Below are 14,026 nucleotides of genomic sequence, written 5' to 3'. Positions count from 1 at the left end.
CAGGATCTCACTATGTTACCCAGGCTGGTCTCAAACTCCTGGGCTCAAGCAGTCCTCCCACCTTGGCCTCCCCAAAAGTGATGAGATTACAGACATGAGTCACCTGCCTGGCCTGATGGTAAAGGGGGTTATAACCTGTTGGAAAATAAATTAGGGTTAGATCACACTAACTTCAAAATGCAATCATGATCATACACGGTAGTTCCTCAAAAAATTAAAAATAAAATTACCATATTATCCAGCAATTCTACTTCAGGGTATATGCCCAAAATAACTAAAAGCAAGGACTTGAACAGATATGTTCAATCACGAACCCATGTTCATAGCAGCATTATTCACAATAGTCAAAAGGTAGAAACAACCCAAATGTCTATTGATATATGCACGGATAAACAAAATGTGGCATATATCCATAGGGTAGAATATTATTTACCCTTATTCAAAAGGAATGAAATTCTGATACATGTTTACAACATGGATGAACCTTGAAGTCATTATGCTAAGTGAAATAAGCCACTCGCAAAAAGACAAATACTATATGATTCCACTTACATAAGGTACCCAGAGTAGTCAAGTTCAAATTACTGGTGGTTTTCAGGGACTGGAGGAAGAGGGAATGGGAGTTGTTGTTTAATGGGTAAGGAGTTCAGTTTTACAAGATGAAGAGTTTCCAGAGATTGGCTGCACAGCAGTAAAGTTAACATTACAGAACTATATGCTTAAAAATGGCTAAGATGGCAAATTTTATATTTATTCTACCACAATAAAAAAAATGCCATCTATCATGATCAAGTTATGGCAATACATACTCAGGGGTAAATGACTGAGTTACATAATCTGTATCATCAGTATCCAGACTGTGGGACTCTATCTACTTAGCATTTCCCAAACTGTGTTGTAATTCTACCTTTGCTAGGAACTATTAATTGAAATATTTAGTTATCATTCAGGAATTAGTAATTAATATTGAGGAAGAAAAGTTTCACCACTTAACAAAAGTCTTACTAAGTTGATAATTATTACTTTAGTTCAAGAGCATTCACACTTTAAGAAATTTACATATTTGCTAAGGCCAAAATCAATGCATAAGAGAAAAGAGAGTATCCAATGACTCTGGGTAACTTTTATTTAAAACAAGAGAATATCTCTTTGCCCCTCAAAACTTTGTATTACTATACAGTATTAGTCAGTATTCCTCCTCTTCTTATGAGATGTTATTGCTTATGCTTTGCCAGACATTCATTTCTAGTAATATATCAATGAAGAAATAACATTGAACTATTTAATTTATCTAATTTAAAAGCATTTAAAATCAGAAAGAAAATAATTTTGCAAATCTCTATTAGTTTTCAAAAGTTTTACTTTGCTCCATATTCAAAAATTAAAAATAATTTTGCAAATCTGTTAGTTTTCAAAAGCTTTACTTTGCTACATATTCAAAAATTAACTCAAAATAGACCAAAAACCAAACATAAGAGCTAAAACTATAAAGCCCTTATAAGAAAACATACGAGTAAATTAAAAACCTTGGAGAGACCATGGTTTCGTAGGTATAACAAAAGTATAAGCAACAAAATAAACATAAATTCAGCTTCACTAAAACTAAAAAGTTTTGTGCTGCAAAGAGCACCATCGTAAAAGTGAAGACAGCCCACAGAATGGGAGACATATATGCAAACCCTATTATCTGATAAGGAGCCCAATTTGAAAACAGCAGAAGGATTTGAACAGATATTCTTCCAAAGAGGATATACAAATGGCCAGCAAGCACATGAAAGATGCTTAACATCATTAACCACCAGGAAAATGCAAATCAAAAATCACGACGATGAACCATTTCACAAAGACAGTAACAAGTGTGGCTGAGGATGTGGAGTAAGTGGAACCCTCATACACTACTGATGGGAATGTAGAGTCATGCAGCCACTGGGGAAAACAATCGGGCAGTTTTTCAAAAGGTTTAGGTAAACATAAGAGTTACCACATGACCCAGCAGTTCCACTCCTAGGATTTCCACTCCAGCAGTTGCTAGTGGAACTGACCTAGTAATTCCACTTTCTCCAAAGAAGTAAAAAGGTACGAAAACAAAAGCATGTATGCCATAGCCAAAAGGTGAAATAACCCAAATGTCTAACAGATGAATGGGTAAACAAAATGTGGGACAGGTTGAGTCCCCCTTATCCAAAATGCTTGGGAACAGAAGTGTTTCAGATTTCAGACTTTCTCAGATTTTGTAATACTTCATTATGCTTGCCAGCTGAACATCCCAAATTTGAAAATCCAAAATGCTCCAGTAAGCATTTCCTTTGAGTATCATGTCAGCACTCAGTTTCGGATTTTGGATGCTCAATCTAAACATCCAAACAAACAAGAATAAAACCCATTCTTCATGTTAAACATGGATGCATGCTAAAACATCCGGATAACTTTGAAAACATGCTAAGTGAAAGAAACCAGTCACAAAAGATAACAATTTTATGATTTGACTTATATTACTATGCAGAACAGACAAATCTATAGAGAAACAAAGTGGACTGAGGGTTTCCTGGGCTGGTGGGAATAAATGGGAAGAGGTTAACTGCTACAGGCTACAGGGTTTCTTTTGCTGGTGAGGAAAATGTTCTAAAATTGAATGTGGTGATGGTTGCACAGCTCTGTGAATACATTAAAAACCACTAAATTGTATACTTTAAATGGCAAATTGTATAATATGTGAATTATATCTCAAGCTATCACAAAAAATTAACTACTCTTTTTTTTTTTTTTTGAGACTGAGTCTTGCTCTGTTGTCCAGGCTGGAGTATAGTGGCACAATCTTGGCTCACTCCAACCTCTGTCTCTCAGGTTCAAACAATTCTCATGCCTCAGCCTCCCAAGTAGCTGGGATTACTGGCATGCACCACCATGCCCAGATAAATTTTTTTTGTATTTTTAGTAGAGATGGGGTTTTGCCATGTTGGCCAGGCTGGTCTCGAACTCCTGACCTCAAGTGATCTGCCTGCCTAGACCTCCCAAAGTGCTGGGATTACAGGCTTGAGCCACCATGCCCAGCCCAACAATTACTTTTCTAAGATGGCCTGAATTTTAAATAGTTTAATAGACAAAAATGGAACAAACACATTTCTTTAAACTCATTAATAACATTTTAAAAGCCTCTACTATATGAAAGGTATTATACTAATATGGTATAGAAAAGGGAATATTCAGAATTAAGAGATGCCAACCAGCTATATATTATCTGTTGGAAATAACTGTGTATAAAAAATTTTAAATGGAACAGCAAAGATTCATTTAATCCTTTTGATGACATATTCAATTACAGGCTGACTATCTTTAATCCAAAAATCTGAAGAGCAAAATGCTCCAAAATCCAAAACTTTTTAAGCCCTGAGATGACACTTAAAGGAAATGCTCACTGAAGCACTGTGGACTTTGGATTTTCAGATTAGAGGTGCTCAACTGATAAGTATAATGCAAATATTCCAAAATCTGAAAAAATCTGAAATCTGAAATACTTCTGGTCCCAAGCATTTTGGATAAGGGATAGTCAACCTATATCTATTTTTTCCTTTGTTGCTTATGCTGTTGGTGTCATATCTAAGAAACTACTGCCTAATCCAAGTCATAAAGATTTATCTGTATGTTTTGAGTTTTGTAGTTTAGCTCTTGACATTTAAAATCAAATTTTGAGTTAATTTCTGCACAGGCTATGAATCAAGAGTCTAATTTCATTCTTTCATCGAACAGGATATACAGTTTTTCCAGTACTATTTGTTGCAAAGACTATTCTTTTCCTCTTGAATTGTCTTGGCTCTCTTGATAAAAATGAATTGACTGTAATCACACACTATTTTTGTGAACAGAGAACACATTAAAATTAAATTTAAAACGTAAGATAATATATGAAAAATGGCAAGTTTGAGAAAGGCAAAAACTCAAACAGTGCACCATGATAAATGGGAAACAGCCCTCGACTCTCTCAAGCACTGGTTCTCAATCATTTTGGAGTAACAGACGCTTCTGAGAATAAAAGCTAGAACTCACCAGAAAAAAGAAAAAATTGTCTATCAACAAAAAATGTCTGCAGTTTAGGGGTTCACAGTGAAGGGCTCATGTGAAAAGTTTCAAATAAGCCACATATTAATAGAATGTGTGGGCTTTCGTCTTTGACAGAGGAGAAAGGAATGAAGGTAGAAGAGAAACACCAAGAAATGCAAGAACGCAACTAGAAAGTAAGATATGAATTAAGGGAAGAGAAAATAATCTGGCCTTGAATGATTGGGGTTAGGCAGTTTTAAAATAGCGTATCCCAAATGTTAAAAATCATATGATCACCTAAAGATTTTGTTAAATGCAGTCTGATTCTCAGTAAGGCTGGAGTGGGGCAGGAGATTCTGCATTTCCAACATACTCCTAGGAGATACCACTACTGCTGGTCTACAAACCACTTTTTTGAGGAGCAAGGATTTAGACCCACAGTTCGCAGAACTAGGTATGAAAGTACCTAGGGCACCACAGTAAATTCCGAGGGTTACTGTGGGATAATTTTAATTTTCTAAGGATATTATATATGCAGAAGTACATAGAAATACTCATTAGAGTTGGTCTCCAACATACAATGGTTAGACTTACAATTTTTGAACTTTAAGATGGTACAAAAGCAATACACATTCAGTACATTCCTCAACTTATGATGGGGTTATGTTCCAACGAACCCACTGTAAGCTGAAAATATCCTTCAAGTCGAAAACACATATTTAACTTATGATGGGTTTATCAGGATGTAACCCCATCTTAAGTTGAGGAGCATCTGCATTTGTCATATACCACGTGAACAACTACAATCATTGGAGATGGCTCACAGATTCAACTTTAAATGTGCTACACATTCCTTTCAATGCCATCTTATCTTCGAGATGCTGGTTTTGGCAGTTGCTGTGATATAAAGCAAGTGCCACACTGTGAAAATCAATGAGAAACAGGAAATGAAGGTGGCTTGTCCAATCTGATTCTAAGGCTTGAGAAGTTGTACAGTGGCCAATAGTCACACACATCCCATTAGTAACTACTTATTCAGGAATGAAATAAACACATTAATTTTCTTTCAATTTATGTGTAGTTTTTTCTTTTTTTTTTTAATGGTCACTAAATTTGTTAGAAGACAAATAAAATACTTAACGGTCAGCAAGTCCTTACTTAACATCATAGAGCAGTTCTTAGAAACTGCAACTTTAAGTGAAAGGACTTACAGCAGGTTGAAAGAAATAACTTCATTCTTTCATCGGTTCATTACAACGTTGATGAGGGAAAAAACTGGTTTTGTTACACATCATTTTGTTTAAAGTCACAATTTCCAGTAACTTATTATATATGACATTAAGTGAGGACTTACTGTATTTCTTTTGGCCTAGGGGTTACTAGAACTAAGAAAGTATGAAAACCTCTGGTTTAGTCCATTTGACAGGTGGCTAAGACCACAGCTTCTATAGCCAATCTCATGAGATTCAATCCTGTCTCTACCCACAGCAGCTAAGTGATTTGGGGCACGCTATTTAATGTGTCTCTTGGTTTCCTCCACTATAAAGTTGTAACAGTAACAATTCCTACCTCATAGGACTGCTATGAAGAACAAATAAGTGACTCTATCTAAAGAGTTCAGCATTAATGGCAAAGAGGGGTATAGAAATGTTTGCTGCTGTCATAATTATGATGTTAAAGTTATTACAATCATTAGGTAAACGGGAGTCACAAAAGGTTTTTGATCTGACAATTGACCACAGTTTCTGGTGCAGAAGAGAGGAGATATGGCAGGTGTAGGCACTAGGGTAAGCTGAAAGAGTAGGTAGGTCACCTCAACCCTGACTCAAAAGTGCTGGGGCCTGTGGCTATTAATCACTCCCAGGGCAGAGAAACAGAAAGAAAGAACAGGTCAACTCAAATTTGCTTTCCATATTCTTACTAAAATTACTTACTAAAACACTTCATTTGCAAGTGATTTTTGTTGTTGTAACAACATTTTTTTTAATTGTGAATATACATAAGAATTACTTTCTAATGTGAAAAATCTTCTGACTGCAAAATAAAGTTACTCGAGGTGTGCATATTAAGAGTCCTCCATCTCATTACCAAATCTAAGCATGTCAGCAAATGAGCACAAGACTCTAACACTGCTTCTCCTGGGTTTGCAGGAGGGCAAAGCACACAGATCAGAAAGAACATTCTGCTAATTAAACTGAAGCAGATGACTACGGAAGAGAAGGGCTTGTCACATGTAACATCTGTGCCAAGAATGATCAGATTAAATATGCAAAATGTAAAGTAAAGCTGTGAAAAAGCAGTAAGATGATACTCTAGACCTCAAATAGGCTACAAAAGTTCTGACAGTTTTCCTAATTATTCCCAGTAATGGACACAGGAGGCCAAAAGGCAGGAGGGAGAAATACATTTTTCTCCATTATGGGTGTTGAGCACTAGGGCTAAAATCATGCCTGTCTGAACACTGATCAGTTTCTGCAAAGGTTAATAGCAATTAAATGCAGCAAACTAGATTAAATAAGAAACAGGTCATGATACCACTGTACTTGCAAAGAGTACGATAAAGCATTTCTTTTAAATTCATCTTAATGTACAGGAAATCCAAAAAGAGCTTCTATGAAGAAAAGAACATATTATCTATCCAAAAAGAGCTGCTGTAAGGAAACAAACCTATTCATTAAATGTTGAAGGAATCTCTTAAATAAAATTTACAAAAATAATTACATGCTATACAAACTAATTCAATTATCATCAGTATTGTGTTGCTGCCAGAGAATAAGAAATCCTACCTAAATACTAAAGACATCTCAAATAGTATTTCTCCAAAAAAGAAAACCACTATATGATACATACACTTTTCTCTTTTTCTGACTGAAGATAATAAAGAGTCCACACTAAAATCTAAAGTGGGATATAAATGCTATAAAGAAAAGATGTACACTGAAGCATAATACTGCCATTAACACTTTGCTGCTTCAAGCCTAACATCTATAATCAAAAGAATATAGTAAGTTACTTAGTGATGTTTAAGATTAAACTATCTGATAACTACAATATTCTGAGATTATTCTCTAAACTTAATCTTTTACTTTAGTATATAAATCCTAAAGTATAAGTCTGAAGCATACTGGTAGATTTTTCAAATTTAAATAAAAGCACATTTTTCAAAAAATCAAGTAGGCAATTGTGTGCAGGCACAAGCACACACTCTCCTTCCACACACACGCATGCACGCACAAAGATACACATATGCACACATACCCTTAACTCTCTACATAAGCTAAAAAATAAAAAAGGGACAGGCTCACACAATGAAAATTCCATTTACTTTGCTATCCTCAGAGTCCTCTAAGCCATCAGGCCGACTAAGGTTTCGAGCAGGCTGGCTGCAGACAACATTGTCTTCCAGTCCCCAAGAGGGGACTCTGACAGGTGGCCTTTGTATTTCATCTGGGTAAAAAGCACCATCTGCTCCATCTGTAATAAAATTTTTGGAAAGGTAGAGTGAAACTGGTTACTACAACTAACATCTGTATATACAGATATGATGAACAGGATATAAAGAACCACTTTGGTATGTGAAAAAAATAGATGTTTTTATTTTTAACCCAGGTGATTTTTTAAATTGTGAACTATATGCAATAAGTAAATAAAGTACTCATCTCATGGTGCATCACTTCTAGATGAAGCCAGTTACAGTGTTAAATATTAAAACTGCTAATTATACAAATAAAATAATGTTTGTATTAGGGTTGATTATACCAGCAGTTTGCTAATCCATGAAAATATAAACCATAAAAAAATCTCCAGATGCAGCTAATCCCAAACCAAAAATACTGTAATAACCTCTTGTTTCCTGAGATGCATAAGGATTACCATATTGCAGAACTGGTTGTACATTTGACAATGTGAGAACATAACCATTTTGCTCTGAGCATGTTTTGAGACATTGAGGACTCTGGGAATTCTGACCTTCCATTTTCCTTTCTGCTGGATTTTCTAGACTCCTTTTAAGTTCCTAAAATTAACAAAAACAAAGATGAATAAGCAAAGCAATAAAATATTTCATAAGTACAGCAGTATTAAACATTTAGTCAAAATATAACAATAAAATTATTTCCTATTATGAAGTTGGAATGCAACTGGAAACACAGTTAGAAAAGCTGGCTCTCAACTTCTCATAAATGTATCCTCCACATATAACAAAACCAGAAAGCAGGATAAAGCCGATGTATTTTCAAATTTATTTGTGCCAAGAAAGTACATCATTCTCATTGAGTTAATGTAGGGTAAACTGTGAATCTCTTACAACTTAGGTATGAATAAAGTCTTTTTTTTTGAGACAGAGTTTCACCCAGGCTGGGGTGCAATGGCACGATCTTGGCTCACTGCAACCTCCACCTCCCGGGTTCAAGCAATTCTCCTGCCTCAGCTTCCTGAGTAGCTGGGATTACAGATGCGCACCACCACACCTGGCTAATTTTTGTATTTTTAGTAGAGACAGGGTTTCACCATGTTGGTCAGGCTGGTCTTGAACTCCTGACCTCTTGATCCACCCACTTCAGCCTCCCAAAGTGCTGGGATTACAGGCATGAGCCACTGCACCCGGCCAAAAAGTCTCCTTAAAAAAAGAAAAACGTGAATTCTATCACTTAAAGATTTTTTTATAAAAATGTGTCCTGTATGAACTCTTTCAAAAAACAAAGAAACATTTCCTAACTTGTTTTACAAAGCCAGTATTATTCTGATACCAAAAACAAGGATTTCACAAAAAAACTAGACACCTTATCCCTCATAAATATTGATGCAAAAGCCTTAACTTATAGCACGTCAAACCCAATATTAAAAAATAAAACATGATCAAATGGACTTTACCGCAAAAAAAGTCATTTTAACATCCAAAAACCAAATGCAGTTCAACATCCAAAAATCAATAAATGTAATTTACCTTTTAATAAAGGGGAAAAAGAAACATGATCATTTCAATTGATGCAGAAGAAATATTTTACAAAATTCAAGTCATTCATGATTTTTTTTTAAATCTCAGAAACTAAAGAATAAAAAGGAACTCTCTTAACCTCATAAAAGGCAGCTATAAAAACCTACTGTGATGCTTAATGGTGAAAAACTAAATGATTCTACTGAAGATCAAAATGAGATCAATAATAATAAGACAATGATGTCCGCTCTCAACACTTCCATTCAAAATAGCCAGCGGATCAAGGCAAAATTAAGGTAGACTGGAAAGGAAGAAGCAAAACAATCTTTATTCACAATAGTATGAGGATAAATGTAAAAAATCCCAAAAAATCTATAAAAACTAGGAAAATGGCCGGGCACAGTGGCTCACGCCTGTAATCCCAGCACTTTGGAAGCCCGAGGGGGATGGATCAGAAGGTCAGGAGATCAAGACCATCCTGGCTAACACGGTGGAATCCCGTCTCTACTAAAAATACAAAAAAATTAGTCAACCGTGGTGGCACACGCCTGTAGTCCCAGCTACTCAGGAGGCTGAGGCAGAAAGAATTGCTTGAACCTGGGAGATGGAGGTTACAGTGAGCCGAGATCACGCCACTGCACTCCAGCATGGGTGACAGAATGAGACTCTGTCTCAAAAAAAAAACTAGAAAAATGAGTGTAAATAATTTAGTCAGGTTGCAGTATACAAGATCAATATGTAAAATCAATTGTATTTCTACATACAGCAACAAATAATTGGAAAATGATATTTTTTAATAATTCTACTTAGAGTAAAATCAATAGATAAAATGTTTAGGAATAAATATATGAAAGATGTGCAAAGCCTATACGCTAAACAAAATAATGCATTAAGAAGAGCATAAACAAAGGGAGACATATAACATGTTCATGGACTAGAAAACTTAGTATTTTTATGCTATTAATTCCCCCCCCCCCAAATTAACTATAGATACAATACAATACCTACAAAATCCCAGTAGGCTTTTGTACAAATTAACAAAATAATTCTAAAATGTACACAGAAACACAAAGGTCCTGTAATAGCCCATATGTAAAAAGCAGAACAGGCTGGACATGATGGCTTATGCCTGTAACTCCAGGGCTACTGAGAAATAGGAGATATATTTAGAACAAGAAAGGCATTCAAAAGATATCCTTCATCTCTTGCCAAGACTGAAAACCCCAGAGATGCTACTGTAGTAATTCAAGACTGGCACGTGACTACAGAAAAAAAAGAAAGGTTAAATCCAAGACACATTTCAAACACGATTCAAAAAAAAAGAAAAAAAAAAAGGCCAAGTGCGGTGGCTCACACCTGTAATCCCAGCACTTTGGGAGGCCAAGGCGGGCGGATCATGAGGAGTTATTTCTTTCAACCTGCTGTAAGTCCTTTCGCTTAAAGTTGCAGTTTCTAAGAACTGCTCTATGATGTTAAGTGAGGACTTACTGACCATTAAGTATTTGTCTTCTAACAAATATAGTGACCGTTAAAAAAAAAAACTACACATAAATTGAAAGAAAATTAATGTGTTTATTTCATTCCTAAATAAGTAGTTACTAATGGGATGTGTGTGACTATTGGCCACTGTACAACTCCTCAAGCCTTTGAATCAGATTGGACAAGCCACCTTCATTTCCTGTTTCTCACTGATTTTCACAATGTGGCACTTGGAAGGCCGAAGCAGGAGGATTGCCTGTTTGAGACAAGCCTGGACAACATAGTGAGACCCTATCTCAATAAAAAATTTTAAAATGGCCAGGCACCGTGGCTCATACCTGTAATCCCAGCACTTGTGAGGCTGTGGATGGATCACCTGAGCCCAGCCTGGGCAACATGGCAAAACCCTTTCTCTACATGAAATACAAAAATTAGCTGGGCGTGATGGCATGTGCCTATAGTCCCAACTGCTCAGAAACCTGAGGTGGGAGGATCACCTGAGTCTGGGAGGTCAAGGCTACAGTAAGCCATGATGGCACCACTGCACTCCAGCCTGGGTGACAGAGTAAGACCCTGTCTCAGAAAAAAAAAGAAAAAAAAACGAGAAAAAATTTAGCCAGGTACAGTGGCACATGCCTGTAGTCAGCTATTTCAGAGGCTGAGGCAGGAGGATCACTTCAGCCCAAGAGGTCGAGGTCAAGGCTGCAGTGAACTACGATCAAGCCACTCACTCCAGCCTGGAAGATGGCAGGGAGATGCCGTCTTTAAGAAAAAAAAAAAAAAAGCAGAACAAAGTTGGAGGACTTATGAAACCTGATTTCAAGACGTATTATAAAGCTACAGTAAACAAGACGGTATAGTATTGGCATAAGAATATAGATGAGGAGCTGGCAATCTTTTTCTGCAAAGGGTCAAACAGTATATATTTTCACCTTTGTAGGCCACACAGTCTCTGTTGCAACTACTGAAATCTGTCTCTGCAATTGCAGTCATAGATGATACCTACATGAATGGGCATGGCCATGTGCTAATAAAGTTTTATTTATATAAAGCCAGATTTAGCATATAGGCCTTAGTTTGCTGACCCTTGATAAAAATCAATAAAATAGAATATAGATTCTAAAAGTAGACCCATACTTATAGAGTATTTTCAACATTTAAAATACCTCAAGATGTAGAGGAAATTCTATGGAGGAAAAGGATGGTCTTTTCAACATGATCTTTAAAAACTGGGTACTTATATACAAAATAAACTTTAACTACATATCATACCATATAAAAAACAAATAGATCATAAATCTAAAGTAAGAGAGCTAAAACGACAAACCTTTTGGAAGAAAAAAATAGGAGAATATCTTCATAACCTTGATTTAGGCAAAAATTTAAGATAGGACAAACAGCATGAAGCATTAAGACAAATACTGATAAACTGGACTACCTCAAAATTCAAGGCTTTTGCTTTTCAAAAGATAATGTAAAAAAAGAAAAAACAAATCACAGACTGGAAGAAAATAACACCAAAATATCTGACAAAGGAATTATATCTGGGATATATAAAGAACTGTCGCAACCAAAGATGACAGACAGCTCAATAAAAAAAAACAGATTTGAACAGAAACTTCACAAAGGAATATGTACAAATGGCCTGCAAGCACATGGAAAGATGCTCAGCATCACTAGTTATCAGGGAAATTAAAACTAAAATCCACAATGAGATAACACTAATACACCCACTAGGATGACTAAAATTAAAGACTGACAAAAATACCAAGTGCTGGTGAGGATATGGAGCAGTTGGAATGCTCATACACTGCCAGTGGGAATACAAAATGGTACAGCCACTTTGTAAAACAATTCGGCCGTTTCATTAAAAACATACACTTACCATATAAGCCCGCAATTCCACTCCTAGGTATCTACCCAAGAAAAATGAAAACATATGTCCACAAAAAGACTTACGTAAGAATGTTCATAGCAGCATTATTTGTAATAGCAAAATATCAGAAATAATTTAAATGTCCATCAGCTGGTAGATTAATGTCTATCAACTAATGAATGGATAAATTCTGCTTTATTCCAATTACATGAAATGCTAGAAGCCATAAAACGACAGGGACAGAAAGCAGACCAGAGGTTTTCTAGGACGGGGGGTAGCAGGAGGGGACGACTGCAAATGAGCAAGAGGGAACTTTGTGCAGTAATGGAAACGTTACACTGCTTGAGTGAAACGGTAGTTACAGAACTACATGCATTTGCCAAAAGTCATCAAACTCTATTTAAATAAACAGATTCTATTACATGTAAACTGCACCTTAACAGAGCTGTTAAAAAAAGAAAATCAACCAGAGGCCTTATTAACAAAGGATATAAGAATGAAAAATTTAGTCTGGAAAGTTGAGCTGGTTTTGCTGCTTGTCATTTCTTGGGGGTAGAGATGAGACTGTGTCTAAGTTAACACATTTTTACCTACATAAATGATCCAATAAATGGACTAAGTAACCTTAAAATGAAAGTCATAATCAAGAGCAAAACTTTCAAACATTAAGAAAAATGCAAGTCAACTTAGGTTTGATAAGAGATGCAGGAATTAAAAGTTCTTTCTAAGCAAGTCCATACATAACATACACGTCCACATATCAACTATGCCAGGTACTGTGTAAAACTGTGAGGTTAAGATGGCATTCCTGCCTTTCAATCACTCATTATTTAACTGCAAAAATAAGACTTGTGAAATTTTAAGCAAAAAAGGAAAATACTCTTTCAAGATACCTAGCACACCATCTATTATGTAACAGGTGCCATACTAGGAACTAGAGATACAAAGATGAACTTGAAATGGATTTTGCCTGCAAAGAATTCAGTCTAATAAAAGGTACAACTCTAGATAAATAATTAGCAATTAATTGTGGTAAGTGGTCTCGTATAGAGATGAAGGTAAAATGCAATGTATCAAAATGGAAACACTGTATACTAGGAAGAGACTATAGAGAAGAGCCATTTGAGATGGATCCTAAGGAATTCTCACCAAGCAGATGAAGAGCATTCTGACATAAAGTAAATAAAAAGATACAGAAGATATGAGAAATAGTAATGTATTTCAGGCTTGGTAAAATACGACTAGAGCAAAGGATGCATATTAAGAGCAGCAGGAGCCGGGAATGGTGGCTCACGCCTATAATCCCAGCACTTTGGGAGGGAAGATCACCTGAGCCCAGGAGTTACAGAGCAACATAGCAAGGCAAGACCCTGTCTCAGGCAGGAGATATAGCTGAAAAGACAAGTTGGAGGTCAGATGTATCAAATCTGTTATACAATTTACTTACAATGGGCCTTCAGGTTTTTTAACAATAACAACACGGTAAAAATGGTCCTTGGTAAGGTTAATCTAGCAAAACAATAATGGGCATACTCAAAACCAGAAGCAAATTAGTAGGAAGGCAGCACAGCATGGTAGATTGGAATCGGGCTGACCTAGATTTGATTATCAGATCAGCACTAATAACCCTAAGGAATTTACCTTTTCTAAGCCTTACAGGGCTATTGAGAAATAGGAGATACATTTAGAACAAGAAA

The 14,026-nt window shown here is 36.0% G+C and overlaps 1 protein-coding gene across 25 annotated transcripts in view; it reads right to left on the bottom strand.

Moving 5' to 3' along the window:
- TAX1BP1 (Tax1 binding protein 1) overlaps positions 1-14,026 on the bottom strand; it is an 88,233-nt gene that overhangs the window by 4,866 nt on the left and 69,341 nt on the right. For 4 of the 25 annotated variants that reach the window (XM_031012664.2, XM_031012663.3, XM_055346919.2 and 1 more), the window contains 2 exons: positions 8,008-8,053; positions 7,364-7,512 (listed from right to left, as the gene is read on the bottom strand). The exons of 2 other annotated variants lie outside the window; for them this stretch is intronic. In XM_031012664.2, the coding sequence (XP_030868524.1) occupies positions 7,364-7,512; positions 8,008-8,053 (195 nt within the window). Of the gene's footprint in view, positions 1-7,345; positions 7,513-7,881; positions 8,054-14,026 lie in introns of all 25 variants that reach the window. 19 more of the 25 variants (XM_031012662.2, XM_031012660.3, XM_031012661.3 and 16 more) reach the window with 5 other exon arrangements.

This window comes from Gorilla gorilla, chromosome 6 (genome assembly GCF_029281585.2).
Source record: "Gorilla gorilla gorilla isolate KB3781 chromosome 6, NHGRI_mGorGor1-v2.1_pri, whole genome shotgun sequence".
NCBI lineage: Eukaryota > Metazoa > Chordata > Mammalia > Primates > Hominidae > Gorilla > Gorilla gorilla.
The sequence above is the reverse complement of the archived record's forward strand: the minus strand, read 5'-3'. Positions and strand labels throughout refer to the sequence as shown.